Raw genomic sequence first — 15563 nt, 5'->3', positions numbered from 1 at the left:
TGAAATCGCAGCAAGGCTTGGCTTCGTCCGAAATAAGTTTCTCTCGAACCATGCGATGACCAAGCCACGAAAATCGCTCAAGTAATGGCAACCACAGTGAATTAACGTCTTTTCAAACGCGATTGAAGCCATACGTAGCATCGCTCTCTTAAATAAAAACCAAATTTGTACTTTACAATCCTGCAAGCAGAGTCCCCTATCTCTCCTGGACGGGGAGCTTGTTTGCTACATTGAGATAATCATTTATAGTAATTTAAATTTTGAAGCAAACGTATCATACTCTTGTGTTGCATACGTATTCGAAATCTTGTCATCATAAACTGAACATCTCTTATTGTCAAACATTCTAAGGTCACCATATAATCTCTAAGCCCGGTGGAGTCCCTCTGGTAATCTCCTTTGGTGAATATTGGGTTCAAAGCTTCCGATGCAACAGTTTCTGTAGATATGGTGGAACCTTAAGCTTATTTTTTCCAGGTCGGGCTGCTTTCCAAAGATGATACAATCTTGGCAGCTTCTCTTATACCACTCAAGTAAGCCCCAGTCACTGTTTGCGGAAAGCAGCGATTGGTTGCCTGAAGTAGAGAGCAAAAACACAACGTTTATTCCACTGCTTGTGTTAGTCTGTCAGTCACGGATGGGCATCCTCCCCATGTTTAAATCACTGGTGATATGGGCATCACTTTCTCAATTTGCACAGTTACCCCTTTCGGGATGTTTATATCTCTAACGTTTTTGGTATCTCTTCCGATACATATAACGATAAGTGAGGAGAGTTTTGAGAGGTATTTAAAATGACTCACGAAACAGGTTTTGTTAACAGAAAGTTTAACGACTAGACGCCGCTTCTCATCCCTGATCATCAAGACTGGTACTACTTTTACATGAAAAAAGTAGAATGGTAGACTCCAACGGCTGGTTCGACACTTGACCTTGAAAGACTGAAAAACGTTTTCCACCTACGCGAAACATTTTCAGCGAAAGCGGTTTCAATAGTAGACTGTGAATGGTCTCTAATTTCGGCGATGGATTAAAAATTAGAGACTACTCGCAGTCGCCTTCAATTGCAATTCTTGGATTTCACATGACGTCACGGCCGCCATGTTGGTGTCACCAAACAATGAAATGCCGGCCATGTTGGTGTCCCGATCCAATCCTCCGGGAATTGAAAGCTATTATTATGCTAACGTCTTCTTTTGTTTTCGTCGAAAAACATGGCTGCTGATCACGTGAGTGAAACCCAAGAATAGCGATATTTCTTGTTTACAAACATTGACGTCACATTTCTTTTTGATATTCAAATTTGACAACCACGGAACAAAAGCCATTGTTTTATCATCCAATTAAGTCCTGGTTGGCATATTAATAATAATGGGTGACGTCACGAGAAACATCACTATAGGACTACAAGTGAATTTTGCGTCGCGTCATTAATTGTCTAAACGCTCAAAGAAGCCAAGATAAGCCGTGAGAAAGAGTTAATTAAACTCACAATTAAAGGCAATTTTGTATGTTTGTCCGTTTGTTGTCGAGTAATTAGTGTGCTGTTTTTGCCCGGGCTGTTTGGCACCCTTATTTCAAGATCGAAAAGATCGTATATGCCGGTGATGTGGCGGTTGCAAATTATTTCAAAGCTTATTTTTTAGTGAACGCCTACTGGCAGTGCCTTCTTTCTCGTGAAGGCAAATTCTCGACTTTTCACACGATGCCATAACTGTGTCCCAGAACAAAGTAACGGCAGCGGCAGGTACAAAACGCAGGCCACAGGTCATTATTTTACCTATACAGAAAGTATCCTTAAAATTTATAAAAGGTAACATTAGGCTTAAAAACTTTTCTTTAGGCCTAATTAGGCCTAAAGGTTAGCTTTTATGAATGTTTGTCCATGTTTGTCCATGGAATTGAGCTCGCTTCTTATGCAAGGCTTTTCCTTTATGAAGGTAAAAACCATCGTAGCCGATGATCACGAGGGTGAGCTCCAACCTATCAAGTTCATTTGTGATAAACCAAGTCACTTCTCCAGGTCAACAACACTCACGGCCATCACTCAAAATGACATTGGACATTTCGTAACAATTACAACACGCAATATCTCATCTTAATATGACAAGCTTACCGCTGTAAAAAGAATGAAAAAAGACAGAATAGATGGTTTTCAATCACGTGATGAGACGGCCATGTTGGTGTACAAAAGAATAGCAAATATGGCCCATGTTTTGCATTATAATAGACTTAAATTCCCAAAAGACCTCTCTCTCTATTGTTCTGTGTACCAACATGGCCGCTGTGACGTCAGGTGAAAACCATCTATAGACCACTTTCGATATATCAAAATTCAGCTTCAAAGAGAGGTTTAGAGAACAAAGCCAAAGGAAAGTGGATGATATGCTAATATCTTTCACATTCATTGCAACTTGTTTCTATTGTTTTTGTCCTCTCTGCTTCACTATCAAGCTGAATATTGATATTTCGAAAATGGCCTATTAGAGCTTTAGTTCAACAAGAAATAGCGTTTCTAAGCTGAGCCACGCTGATCTGCAGTATTTATGTCTAGAAAACACTTTAATTTGAAGACGGTTAGCTTTCACTTGTTTTGCTGGATACCACTATGTCAATACTATAAATCTGACACATGGCAAATCAAGACCTGGTGGACGTAAAGTTATATTCCATGAGTATGCTGCCAAGCTAATCAACCCAGAAAATCCCCCCTTTCCTCACGAAATACGAACATTGGCGCAGAATCGCGAAGCCGGGAAGTGCATGAGGTCGACTGCTGGCACCGTTGGGACCCCCCATGAGCGCCTCAGCCGAGCAGAGAGACTTTCTGGGAGCTTTTCTCGTTAGTCTAGTGGATATCGGAAACCGCTATGAGAAGCCATCGACCCGCGTCCGTCCGAGTCTTCTCTAAATGTTTAAAATGTTTGTTTCTGTGAAGTAAATTGTACGTCGTGTAAGTTGAATAAAAAGAGAAATGTTTGAGGGATGGCCATGACTGTTCCCCACTTCTCCAACGGAACTTTGTGAGTACTCACTGTCTCAGTGTTTTGGTGAGACGTTGATTTGGGTGGTCGCATGCGCAAAGCGCGGGGATAACGCAATCGCTTTTAATTATAAAGTAAGTAGACCGAATACCAATTTGAATGAAAGTGAAACAGCCGTCAGGAGTAACTCACACAACAAAATTTGACTATGAATTGAATAAACACAGTTAATGATTAAAAAAAAATGTCAAAAAAGAAAATTGCATGTGTAAGTACGAGTTTCCCCAAAAGATGCGTCCAAGACTTCAGCTAACTGCCAAACCCACCTCTCCTGCGAAAAACACTCTGTTATCAATGTCACACGCTAAGTGATCGTACTCCTCTCCAGTTGAGCCAACAGGAATATAGGAGTAGGCCATTCCAGAATATGGATCCCTTCCCCAGTTTGTTACCAAGTAAGCTTCTGGATCTGGAATCTAAACAGAAAATGTCAAGCAAAACTGAATGTTGAAACTCTGCTCCATGTTTTGGACAAAACAAGAAAAGAATTATCATCGAATGGGAGGTTTTCATGGAAGCCCTTGTAATTACTCTATGTCTCCAAACGTGCACTTCATTGCCATCCGAAAGTTGCTCTTTCAGTCTTAGCTGAAACTGCAGTCCGCGGGCTTAAGCTTTCTGGACAAATCCTGCATTTAATCACATATAGCCTTTGAGCAGACTAAATTGTTTTGGGTATCGAGCCAGAATTTTGGCGGCGGAAGCGCGCAAGAAGAATGGGGCGAGGGAAGCCACTTTTCCGCACCCAATTCTTCTAGGGCTCTATACCCGACACAAGTGAACCTGTTCTCATCACACATGACTGCAAGAACAATGTTGTAGCCTTGCATTGAAATTTAAGCCCTGATTTTGCAAAAGAATTTTTAACCAAGCCACAAGGGAAGGGAAAATTCATTTAATTCTGTCTTTTTGGGGGCAAGTTGAAAGGGGAACTCGAACATGGGCATCGATTGTATTTCCAGTCAAGTGAACAACATATTTTGCCAAGTTTAAACTGGTTCGGAAATGTGCTGAGCTGAAATTCGCAATACAGGTCCATTACACTTAATGCTTGGAACAAAATTTTTGATTTCTTTCAATAAATACGATCGCAACGCCAGCTACATATGGGCGATACACAGCAACAATATGTCACAGTGTTCTTTCAAATGCACATTTTCGGACAACGTTCATGCAGGGTTGTCACAGAAGGAAGAGAGACTCGTTGGTTTATGATAGATATAGATCATTTGTAGCTTTGCACTTGGTCACAAAAAAATCCTTTCTTGCACCTTTAGCACTTTTACTTGAAATCTGAGAAACTTGCTGAGAATTTCTAATTACGCCTCCCTGTTCATGAAGCAGTCTAGGTACAGAGCGAAACAAAACGAGACGTCTCTGTTTAAAGAATTTGTATAAATTTGCGATGATGCCTCGCCTCAAGGAATGCACCCTTAATCCAGATATTGCTCCCTTGTATAAGGTGTTCTTTTGGTCTTGTGCCGCTGTCGTTTTATTCCTTTGTTTTGTTTTTGTATATGAAACTGTCAGTTTTTTAAGAAAAAAATTAATCCGATCAATTAAAAAACCAAGATGGCTGCGAGAATTTGACCTCAGTAAAAACTCTCCAATTTCCTTTTTCATTTTCCTTCTTATCATTGTCCCGCTTGTGATTGTCTATTATAATTGAATTTTTTTTTCTGCAACGTCCTTTTTGTAGTTTAACATTTCCATATTTTTCTTTCTCTACACGCCTCGATTAGCTTTTGCTCTACGCGTGAGTAAAAATATATATATTTAATAATGTAATTATATCTTGGAAACAAACTAGACGATGAAAATTAAACTTGTTTTAACCTATTATCCGTCTGCATCGCATTAACTTATATTGACCGTAATACTTATTACCTCATGAGGAAATAATTTCCGTAGAGTCACCATGCACATGTCCACCACCTCTTCGTCTGTCATTTGCTGCACACGGGAAGCTGTTTCACCACTTAACACTGTCATCAACACGTGGCTCGTCTTTTTAGTATTTTCATTGCTCTAGAAAAAAATCGCATTTGCCTCATTTGATGTAATATAACTGTTCATAATTCTGTTTTTAAGGGTATTAAGAGCAAATGTTACCAAAAATCAAACATTTTCAAAATTTCGTGGCAACAGCTCAAAAATCAATTCGGCCCATAATCTCATTTTAGGTTGACCTTAATGTAAAACAAAACACTGCATAGTTCATTTTACTAAGTATCGATTAGTTTTCGAGAAAATCGATAATCACTGAATTTTGTGAAAACGCCGCCTTTTCAATGTGAAACTTAGGGCGATTAACGACGCCTCGCGTTACAAAGTAAAACACTCTAGAGCAATAAAATCTACCACATATTGTTGACCGATGTCAAAAAATACCGTTAAAGCAATTTTTATCAATTGTCGGCTATTTCCTTTTAAAATCTAATTTAATTTGCCCGACCTATTTTTATCGAGAAGAAAACTTATCTAAAATTAGCCTATTATTTAAGCTCGTGGCACTGCATATAATTCGTTGAAAACCTAGCGTTAAAGAGTCAAAGAGTTGTTCTTTTAGAGTGCCACAGGATTTTTTGGGGAAATGATTCAGAGCGAAGAAAGTTGGATGAATTTCGGTGTTTCAACTTGTCCCAAACATGACGTGACACTGCACTCACACCTCACACTACACTTGACAGAAGCACCTAAAAAGTTAAGCAGAATACATTAAGTCGAGGTCTATTTTAACGTACAGAATCTAACGTTTTTGTCTTCAAATCAATGAGGAAGAAAACTGTATTTCTGCAGGTTTCGTTTGGTTCGTGAACCAATCGTTGAAAATAATTTCCCACGACATGATAGCGGCACGGTGGCATTGTTTGTTTTGCATGCTTTGGACGTTGGTTTTTGTTGTTCGTTTTCACTCCCTACATTTTCCTCAAAAATGGTATCGGAGTGCCTTTCGTAAGTCTTCTTTGCCGAAACATTAGTTTTGAACTGAGCAGTAAACCAAAGCGGAACCAAGAGACCTCAAGTCAAAAACATATGTTATCACGTGGGTGTTGACAGTACAATACAGAGAGTAAAAACTATCCTAAACATTCATAAAAGCTAACCTTAGCCCTAATTAGGCCTAAACAAACGTTTTTAGGCCTAATTAGGCCTAAGGTTAGCTTTTATGAATGTTTAGGTTAGTTTTTACTCTCTGTATTGTACTGTGATTCCGGATTCCCGATTCCGGATTCCTGGTTTTAGGGTTGCCCTTGTGAAATACCGCTTCATTCAAGTGCCTACAACTGCAGAAAGACAGGTTTGGAACATGGAACAAGTGACTAATGGATCTTAGCGATTTTTTTTTTATTATCAGAGTAAAAAAAGAAGGAAAACAAATAGGATCGCTATAGAAAATATGATCGCTATAGAAAAATCATTACCTGAGGAAACAAAATAAAATTGCGGCGTTGCCCTGGGGAAAAACCTTGTGAAATGATAAAAACGTCGTCGCTATCACTTTGTTAATCAATAAATTTAATTAAGAATGTCAGTACTAATTTAAAAACGGGTGCCAGTTTTTGTTTGTTTTGAGCGAACGGAGAGAATTTGTTTTTAGTCCAAAAGTAGAAATCTTCATTTTGTAACAGCTTTAGTGAAACGTTTGTAAACACAGCGAGTTGCGACGCGTGTTCATTGCGTGAATATGGAGGTGTGCTGTTCTTTTAAGTCTATCGTAGGAGGAATGTGTGGATTTGACACGAGAGACAGGAAAAAAGAAACACAAATTATCCCTTTACTGGCCTGTTCAAAAGCAATTTCGAACCACACAGCCAGCCTGGGGTTTTCCGGTCCAATGGACGAAGTTGACCTTATCCTCAGCAGAGCAGCAGTATTTACTCAACCTACAAACATAAATTCTATGACCATTTGTCCATTACATCGCGAAAAGCTTGGTTTGGGCTGGAGGCGAGGATCTACTGCGAGGTGTAGAGTTCCAGAGGCATTGTCCAATCATGACAGTAGAGGAAAAAAGTGGCCAAAATGTGACCGAGGAATCGGGAAAATTGATTCCCAAATAATTTTAAAGAAAACTGGAGTATTTCTTCAAATAGGCTCGGGTAAGTTTGCATTTTGCAAACTTTGTTTCACTGTAGTGACCTCTCTTCGTTTCCTTAAAAATATTGACTTTAAGTAAAGCCTTTGACTTTAATTTTCTTAGGTATTTGCGCATCTTGTCGGAAAACCCTCAGGCTGCTTGTAGCTGAAGAAAAAGAGTCGTCAGCCATAGTAAGTTCGACTTCTCGTTCCACTGACGCCAGTGTGTTAATGCAGATGGAAAACTTGAATCTGGTAAGCTTTGATCCACATTACGCTATTTATAGTCAGCTTGCCTTCTGTCATCCTGTGAAGTAACAGGCAAAACGCACCTTGCAAGTCCTCCCTATTCAATCTGCTTGTCTCCATAATGTGAGAGGGGACTTGTGACTAATCACATCATAATTTGTTTCCTCAAAATGCGTAGAATAATCTGCTGGTTCCCGCAGATTTTCGCTGAGGCTAGATACAAGAGAATTATACTACGAAAAAATCTCTGCTACCGGCTTTCGTAATACAAAAGTCAGTTTTATGTTCATATGGGATTTTAACATGTTTTAATCCGGATACTCTCTCTAAACTATAACTCAGAAAGAAAAATAACCGTGAGGAGACTGGAACGAATGATTGGTTTCTGTAGTTAACCACGCTTCGTTAAATTGTAATAGATGTTTAAATCTATTGTAATCTCTCCCCCCTTTTCCCTTGCTGTATTTTTTCTCCTTCATTTAAATTTTCCTTCTTATTCTCTTCTTTTTCATTTGTTTTGTGGTTTAGAAAGAGAAGGATGAGGGGGAGGAGTTGGAAGAAGAAGAAGAAGAAGAAGAAGAAGAAGAAGAAGAAGAAGAAGAAGAAGAAGAAGAAGAAGAAGAAGAAGAAGAAGAAGAAGAGGAAAGTGAAATCTCTTTCACCCCAATAACAAGTCCTATACTAGAAAGTAGTCTCTATGAACCATCTTTTGCTGAAGAGATAACTGTAACGCCAAGGGAGAAGTTGAACAAATTCCTGATTTCAAGAGATATTAGTCCAATTCGCCATTCCCTGGAAACACCATGGGCAGAAGCTTCCGAGCGGACAAAAAGGCTTTATACTAGAAAGGTACGACAAGTTGTTAATGCATGCTTGGATGAGATTGTTCCTGGGGAAACTGAGACTTTATTGTCTTCACTGGTTAAATCAGAGCTTGACGAAAGTGCTATTGACTCCTCTCTGATGGAATGTTTGGCCGAATGTTATAACAACGCAGACCATTGGAGCTCTCGAAGGCAGATTTTGTCCATCATGGCGGATAAGGTGAATTTCAAAGATTTGCAAAGATGGATACCTAATTTGTCCAGGTATCGTTTTAACATAGCTAGACATCATTTATTACTCCACGGTAGAGGTGCGAACGTACAATCTGTTAAAGGCACAAGAATGTACATTGCGCCAGAGAAACTCGATCATTTTTTGTCGTTCATCACCAGTACCCACATAATTCAAGACTTGCCTTTTGGCGAGAAAACTCTGAAACTGTCCACAAATACGGAAATAAAGGTTCCCAATGTTGTTCGAAGTTTGATCCCTGAGCACATTGTCCTTCAGTATCTAAGCTACTGTAGTGATGTGGGCTTCGTACCAATGAGTCGCAGAACGCTATTGAAAGTTCTCAGTGTATGTTCCGCATCTACGAGGAAATCTCTGCAAGGTTTGGACTATGTTTCAGCTGCCGGCGCCAAAGCTTTTGACGAACTAGAAGAAGTGATAGACAAGCTTGGAGATAATTATGGAAAGGGTTTCACGTGGGCTAAGGTGCAGAAAAAGAAACTTCATCTAGCGAAACGCTACTTAAAAGGTGACTATAAGGTAAGATTGCTTCTGTCTAAGATATTTTAGTTTTCTTGTTTTTGCTTCTACGGTTAGTGCACATTAAAGGGATAATAAACCATAAAGGATTTAACAGACTAGTAAAATTGTGCAAAGATAGACATATTCGATATATTCGTGATGATGAAACCCTGCGTTTCTTGGCACTATGGGTGCTTGAATTTGTGGCCGAAAAAACTGTGATAGGTAATGCGTAGAATTACTTTTTATATTGTGTCGTGTCCCGGCAAAGCATGTTAGAAATGAAGCAGAAAAGGATATTGTAGAATCTATGAGCATTTGATGTAGAGCCAAAGTTACCTGTGTATACGTTTTTCTTAATGCCAGATTGGTATATTGTGCTTTCATGTTCACTTATTGATATATGCTAAATAGCTTTTTGTGTTTCTAAGGTTCACGTATCTAAAGAATCGAAGGTCGCAGATCATTGTCGGAAATATGCCCTCAGCTATCCTCAAGACAACGATTACATCACAGTCTGTATTCATGAACACGACTCAAAATGCGACAGATGCGAACTTCTCCCAACATTATTCCGTGAAATCAAGTCAGTTATTGGCAGTGTTAACTGTAGCGCTGAAGAACGAGACGAGATGGAGTATGAAATCTCACAGTCAATTCAGAGTATTGAAGCTTGGAAGGCCCATCTCCTTCGCGCTGTAAATCAGGATGCCGCAAGACATGAAATTCTGGAAAATCTTGATCCACAGGCAGTGTTAGTGGTGATGGACTGGGCAATGAAGTTTCTGCCGAGAAAATTTCGAGAAAGTCAAAGCGACTGGTTCGGAAAACGTGGCATACCCTGGCATATCAGTGTAGCATTGAGGAAGAATGCAAATGATGAAACTGAATTGTTTACTTTCGTTCATGCCTTCGAAAGCTGTAACCAGGATAGCTCCACTGTACTCGCCATTATTGATGACGTCTTTCGTCAACTTAAGGAAATCATGCCAGAAGTCGACTCTGTTTATATGTGGAGCGATAACGCAGGATGCTATCATTGCGCGTTTACATTACTTTCAGTCTACCATGTTGCTAGCGAGCATGCAATTGAACTAAAGCGTTTTGACTTTTCGGATCCCCAAGGCGGAAAAGGATCTTGTGACCGTAAGGCCGCGACAATTAAAAGTCACATGCGCACCCATCTCAATTCTGGCCACGACATAGAGACAGCCTCTCAAATGATGACGGCCATTGAGTCATCTGGCGGAATTTCTGGTGTCCGGGTGACGGTGAGCGGGCCACAACCTGCTGCAAAGTCCACTCCAGTAAAATGGGAGGGCATTAGTTTCATTAACAACATTGCATACACCCAGGAAGGTTTGCATGTTCGGAGAGCTTATGGAATTGGCTCTGGTAAATTTGTACCCTGGAGCAACTTCCGCCAACAAGTTGGGAGTCTTCCTCAGCTAAACAAACAGAAACAGAGTTCTAGTGCTGAAGTATCTTTCCAAACTGCCAAAGCCAGGAGTAAACCAAAGCAAACACCGGTTTTAGAAGAGGCCCCACAGAACAGAAATAACAGCGACGACGATGAAAGCTGTAATGACGAAGGAAGCAATCTGTTTTTTTGTCCAGAAGAGGGATGTGTCAAGTCCTTTCTACAATACTCATCGCTAGAAAAACATCTGGACTGTGGTAAACACAAGTATGCCCTGGAACAGGAAACACTGTACGACAAGGCAATGACCATGTACGCAACGAAACTGGAGCGTGGTGCTGGCGTCCTACCAGAAATAGTTGATGAAGGTGCATCTAAGTCAGTGGAGGATGATGGCTCCGTGCTACCGATGGGATGGGCTCTTAAGTCAGCAGGAGTACAAAGAAAGAATCTCACGGTGGCGCAGAAAAACTATCTGACTGAAGTCTTTCAAGTTGGAGAACGCACTGGGCAAAAAGCAGATCCAACGAGCGTCTCAAAGGCAATGCGAAGAGTAAAGCATAGCGATGGCTCTAATATCTTCGACAAGTGCGACTATCTCACACCACTACAAATAGCAGGATTTTTTTCTCGCTTGTCAGCAAAGAAAACTTATAGTGTGGAACAATCCAGTGAGGAGGAAGAACTAGAAAGGAATGAGCTGATAACAGAAAAGGCAATCGAAGAAATGTCCAACGAAGTAACGAAAGCATTAGCTCTTCAGCATCCCATCATGTACGAAACATACAACATCTGTGAGATCGTAGGTCAGTCTAGGCTGGCGAAGTTTTCGATACGAACACTGCAGAACATCTGTGCAGCCTTAGAACTGGATGTAGCATCGATGACTGGCAAGCGCAAGCAGCCGTATATGGAAATTATTGAAGGCATTGTGGCCAGGTGTGGCTGTAAAACTAGTTAAGGCTGACTAGAATATGTAGAGATTAACCTACGAAATAGTCAGTGATGTCGAGAATGTCTTACTTGAGGTAAACTGAAAATGACGGCTCTGTTTGACGCTATGTGTGTCTCGTCAAAATTATCCTGGTAGATTTTACAATGGAATCCAGGGAAAAGCCAACAAAAGAAAAAGTGTTATATGAAATGTAACAAGTTGTTATAAATTAGTTAAGTCTGTGGAGAGAAAAGGAATCACAGCCACGCCCACAAACGGAAAATCTTGTACATATTCAAGTAGATTTAAAGATTACACAGAATTTTAAAAGGGGGATGGTCTAATGAAAAGTTTTTTCAAGCTATCCTGTGACTAACAATTTTAAGGCCAATCATAAGGAATCTTCCAATTTCATTTTTAAAATCATTTTTAACTGCATCACGAGGTCAACCAAGCCCTCTTTTATCGAGAAATCCTTCGAGTTGAACCGCCCACTGGACAGAGAGCAAACCGTTCTCCTTTTCTGGGTCTACAGTGGCAAATAATACTCTTCTTGTAAAAAGAGTTAGAGGTATGGTAAGAAGTCATATGCGTCTCGTCCTGACGAAAACTTTAGTTAGAGCGGGACTGGCACTAGTCAATGAACACCAGTCTCACCTGCAAATTGTAATGATTCGGGAACCATTCCGAACTGATTTCGCATAGACTTTTTAGGGTCAATGCCTTGATACAGAAAAACTAGAGCTACACCTTTAGAAAGTGATGAGGATCGTTAGTTACAATTTTCGAACACTGGAGGCGGGAGGGCGTAGTCGATCACATGGCCAAGTAATTTGCATTTCTTTTTCAATTTTTTTTAAAGTTTACTTTACTTTACCATCTATCATTCCTCGTGGATGTCTTTAACAATAGTTTTTGGAAAATGTGCGTAAAAACCACCTAGTCTTTGATAAATTAGTTTATCGAGGAATTCATTATCCGTGACCGGTCGTGTCCGGGTGATCCCGTTTAACCCACTTAGGCAATAATGTCCTTACCATTTTCATAGTTGGAGACCATTACCGGGCTGAATTGTTAAAAAAAAAAAAAGAAACTAGGTGATGGTCAAAGCCAAGTGTTAAGTTTTTCCGAACTTGAGATGTGGCAACGTCTTTCTTGTACAGGGCACAGAATTCGTCATGGCACCCGCATACGTATATTTTCTAGTTCGATTTGGGGTAAAGCTTTTAGTAGAAGTGCACAAACGCGTTGTGTTTCATCTTTGACAGTTTTGAAATTAATTCAGAGGCTAGGACTTCTTGAAGATGGTTTATGTGGTTTATCGCCGTAGAATATAGCTGAGGTTATAAAATGTAAAAATTGATATTGAAACTAAAAAGACTCGTAAGTTTGAAATGTTTAGCAGCAGCATTATATAAAGGGTTCATGATTTTCCAGTCACAAAAAGTCCGTGCACATGAACGTCCGCTCGCACTTCCGGAATTAATAATTGGTCACGCAACCGTTGAGTTGCCATAAATACATGTTCTGCGAATCCAACTTGCTGAGAACGCCCAGCTCCGTTTTGGCTACGTTCCCAAGGAAAATGTAAGTTGTTATTATACTATGAAAATGTGGAAGTCTTCATGTGCTGGTAAAGAAGGTTAAACGACCCTTTAATTTTATGATCAAAATATTTGATTCTTGTTCGAAATTGTCACGGATTTAAGACAAGTTTTGAGACAAACGGCTCGTTAAATTGTTTGCCTTTGGTTTGTTTATTAGTTCGAAACTGATTGGAGATTGGAGAAAAGGAAAACGAAAGTAACTTTTTAAATCTGATCTCTGATCTTGAATTCAGAGATTATTGGTCGGGAAAACTTCCCAACAAAACATCTCACGTCTGGTCAGCTGCGTTATCTTGACAAATTATCTTGTAGTTTGATTAAAATTTGTATCAAACGAAGGTACAGCAGAAATACAATGTACGTCTTTGATTTTAAAACATGTTGGTTAAATTTTACGTCAATCCCGCTTTTGATTGAATGCTATGTTTGGAAAACTTGTATTTCTGTGTGTTTACTACGTAAATTGGAAGGTCGGTTAAAACAGGGCATTGTATCCAACTTTAAAATTGAATTTCTTCGCGCTAAATCATTTCCCCCAAAAATCCTTTGGATATGTAAAAGAACGATTATTCGGCTTTGGAAATCCAGATTTTTCGACGTATTTCATTTAGTACCACATACTTATATTAAAGGTTATTTTTTGGCATTTTTTCATCTTGATAAAAGAGTGTTAGCGAAATGCAATTATATTTTCAAAGTGAAAAGAAAAGAATTGCTCAATTTACTTTTGACACATATTTTGGTATCATTCTACAAGATTTAGTAGATTTTATTTCTCTAGAGTCGGTTATTTCGTTACGCGAAGCATTCTTTTTCGACGTAAATTGTACGCTCAAAATGTGGCAAATTCTCAGGATTCGGTTATTATTGATTTTCTCGAAAACTAATCGATATTTAGCCAAACGAACTATGCAGTGATTTGTTTTACATTAAGGTCTACCTAACCTGAGAATCATGGGCCAAATTGAATTTTGAGCTGTTGCCACGAAATGTTTGACCGATGGTAACATTTGCTCTTAAATCTTAATTAATGAGTTCCCAGACTACGCTGTCTTGGCACACAGCAAGTATGCTACGAAGGAGAATCTCAGAGAAAGTGCTACTTCGAATCGTGTCCCCAAAGTTGCAGTGTTGTGAGTAGGCTCTCTCCTCGCGGTAGGAGAGAATCTTTCTCGCTTGGCCCGCGAAGAGCTGACAGCCTCTTGGCACGCTAAATTAGCCTAATAAATAACTTATATAGAGACCAAGAGGTGAGGAGCATCAGAGAAACACGCTGCTGTTATCCTTACAAAATTTAATTAAAAGTGTTTTTATCGTGCCAAATAAGAAAAAAGGTTAATCCACGTTTTCAAACTGTAGTTTCTAGTTCCCTCCAACCCCAGCTATAAGCCACAAAAAGCTTCTTAGTTCTCTGATTACATGCTTTCCATTGATAAAAACACATTTTCGAATCTTGAAACTAGGGCTAAAATTTGATAGGTTCTAGTTTATTACATAGAGACTAGGAGTAATCAAGGATTAGTGAGGTGCGTTCGATTCCTGTTGTCATCGACACGAGGCATTTCAAGTAGTTGTATATTTATTCAGTAACGAATGTATAAGTACTTTGACTGTTATCTTGTTGCTAATAATTTTATTAAAAACGATTACGGAATACATGTGTTATAACGCAACATCCGTTTTGTGGGATATCAGTAGCCTTTCTTGCTTGTTACACAAACAGCGGCGTGACTCCTCGGCGTGTACAGCAAGGGGTATTGCCGGACGGTCACTGATACAGTTAACAACCCGGTCCAACAGGACTTAACTTGCCTTGGGAAAGCCGTAACACTATCACATGAGATCGATGTTATTTGTGCCAACTCAAAAATCACGAGAGAGCTGGATCGGAGTGCCGAAAGTGACGTCACAATTTGAATTGATTAATTAAGAATGCATCTGGAATGCGGTGTGTGCATGCATGAGGGTGAGTTGGTATGTCGCATGGACCTCTTTCATAATGGCGACCAAATAAAATATTCTTTTGTTTTAATGCTAATAAGCCTTTCTAGCCTCGATACGACAAGCAAATTTCAAAAGAATTTGTTTCAAAATGAGGGCAGTAGGTCTCATTAACATGAAGACAAAAGAATGTAAAAGTGGTCGCCATTTATGAAAGTGGTCTATGGAATTATTATTTTGGGCTTCGATTCTAAACTACTGAGTAGATTAGGTCATTTTCTACTCAATCTAACCTTCCTTGTCCTGAACTATCTGTTTTTTAAAAACGCGAACTGTGAATAATCAAATAAAAACCCCAAGATTATTACAAGGCTTTTTCTATGAATTCAATATTAAAATTTTGTCACTCGGTTTTTACGCCTATATACTTTGGATTTGAGAAATAAGAGAATTTAATTGTTTTCAAGATAATCCGTCAATTGCAGCCCCTGCCCTACTGAAAGGTAAAACGAACATTTACGGAAAAGAATGCTCCAAGCTACGCACCTTACTGCTGAGATCATAAAAAAGACCACAGCTACCTCTCCCCTCAGGAGATTCTGGAACATGACCAAAAAAGTCTGCATCTTGCACTACTTTCTCCCAAAAATTGCATTTGAACTTTAAAACAACCTGCAATCAAAGTTCAAATTGTACTGTAATCGCATGAG

General features: G+C 39.4%; 1 protein-coding gene across 6 annotated transcripts in view; it reads right to left on the bottom strand.

Annotated features, from left to right (window-relative positions):
* LOC138033865 (lysine-specific histone demethylase 2-like) overlaps positions 1-15563 on the bottom strand; it is a 171942-nt gene that overhangs the window by 1435 nt on the left and 154944 nt on the right. For all 6 annotated transcript variants that reach the window (XM_068881726.1, XM_068881731.1, XM_068881729.1 and 3 more), the window contains 4 exons: positions 15400-15525; positions 4932-5072; positions 3311-3460; positions 1-575 (listed from right to left, as the gene is read on the bottom strand). The exon at positions 1-575 is cut by the window's left edge and continues 1435 nt beyond it. In XM_068881726.1, the coding sequence (XP_068737827.1) occupies positions 465-575; positions 3311-3460; positions 4932-5072; positions 15400-15525 (528 nt within the window). In that variant the 3' untranslated portion in view covers positions 1-464. The remainder of the gene's footprint in view (positions 576-3310; positions 3461-4931; positions 5073-15399; positions 15526-15563) is intronic.

This window comes from Montipora capricornis, chromosome 14 (genome assembly GCF_036669925.1).
Source record: "Montipora capricornis isolate CH-2021 chromosome 14, ASM3666992v2, whole genome shotgun sequence".
In the NCBI taxonomy this organism is placed as follows: domain Eukaryota; kingdom Metazoa; phylum Cnidaria; class Anthozoa; order Scleractinia; family Acroporidae; genus Montipora; species Montipora capricornis.
The sequence above is the reverse complement of the archived record's forward strand: the minus strand, read 5'-3'. Positions and strand labels throughout refer to the sequence as shown.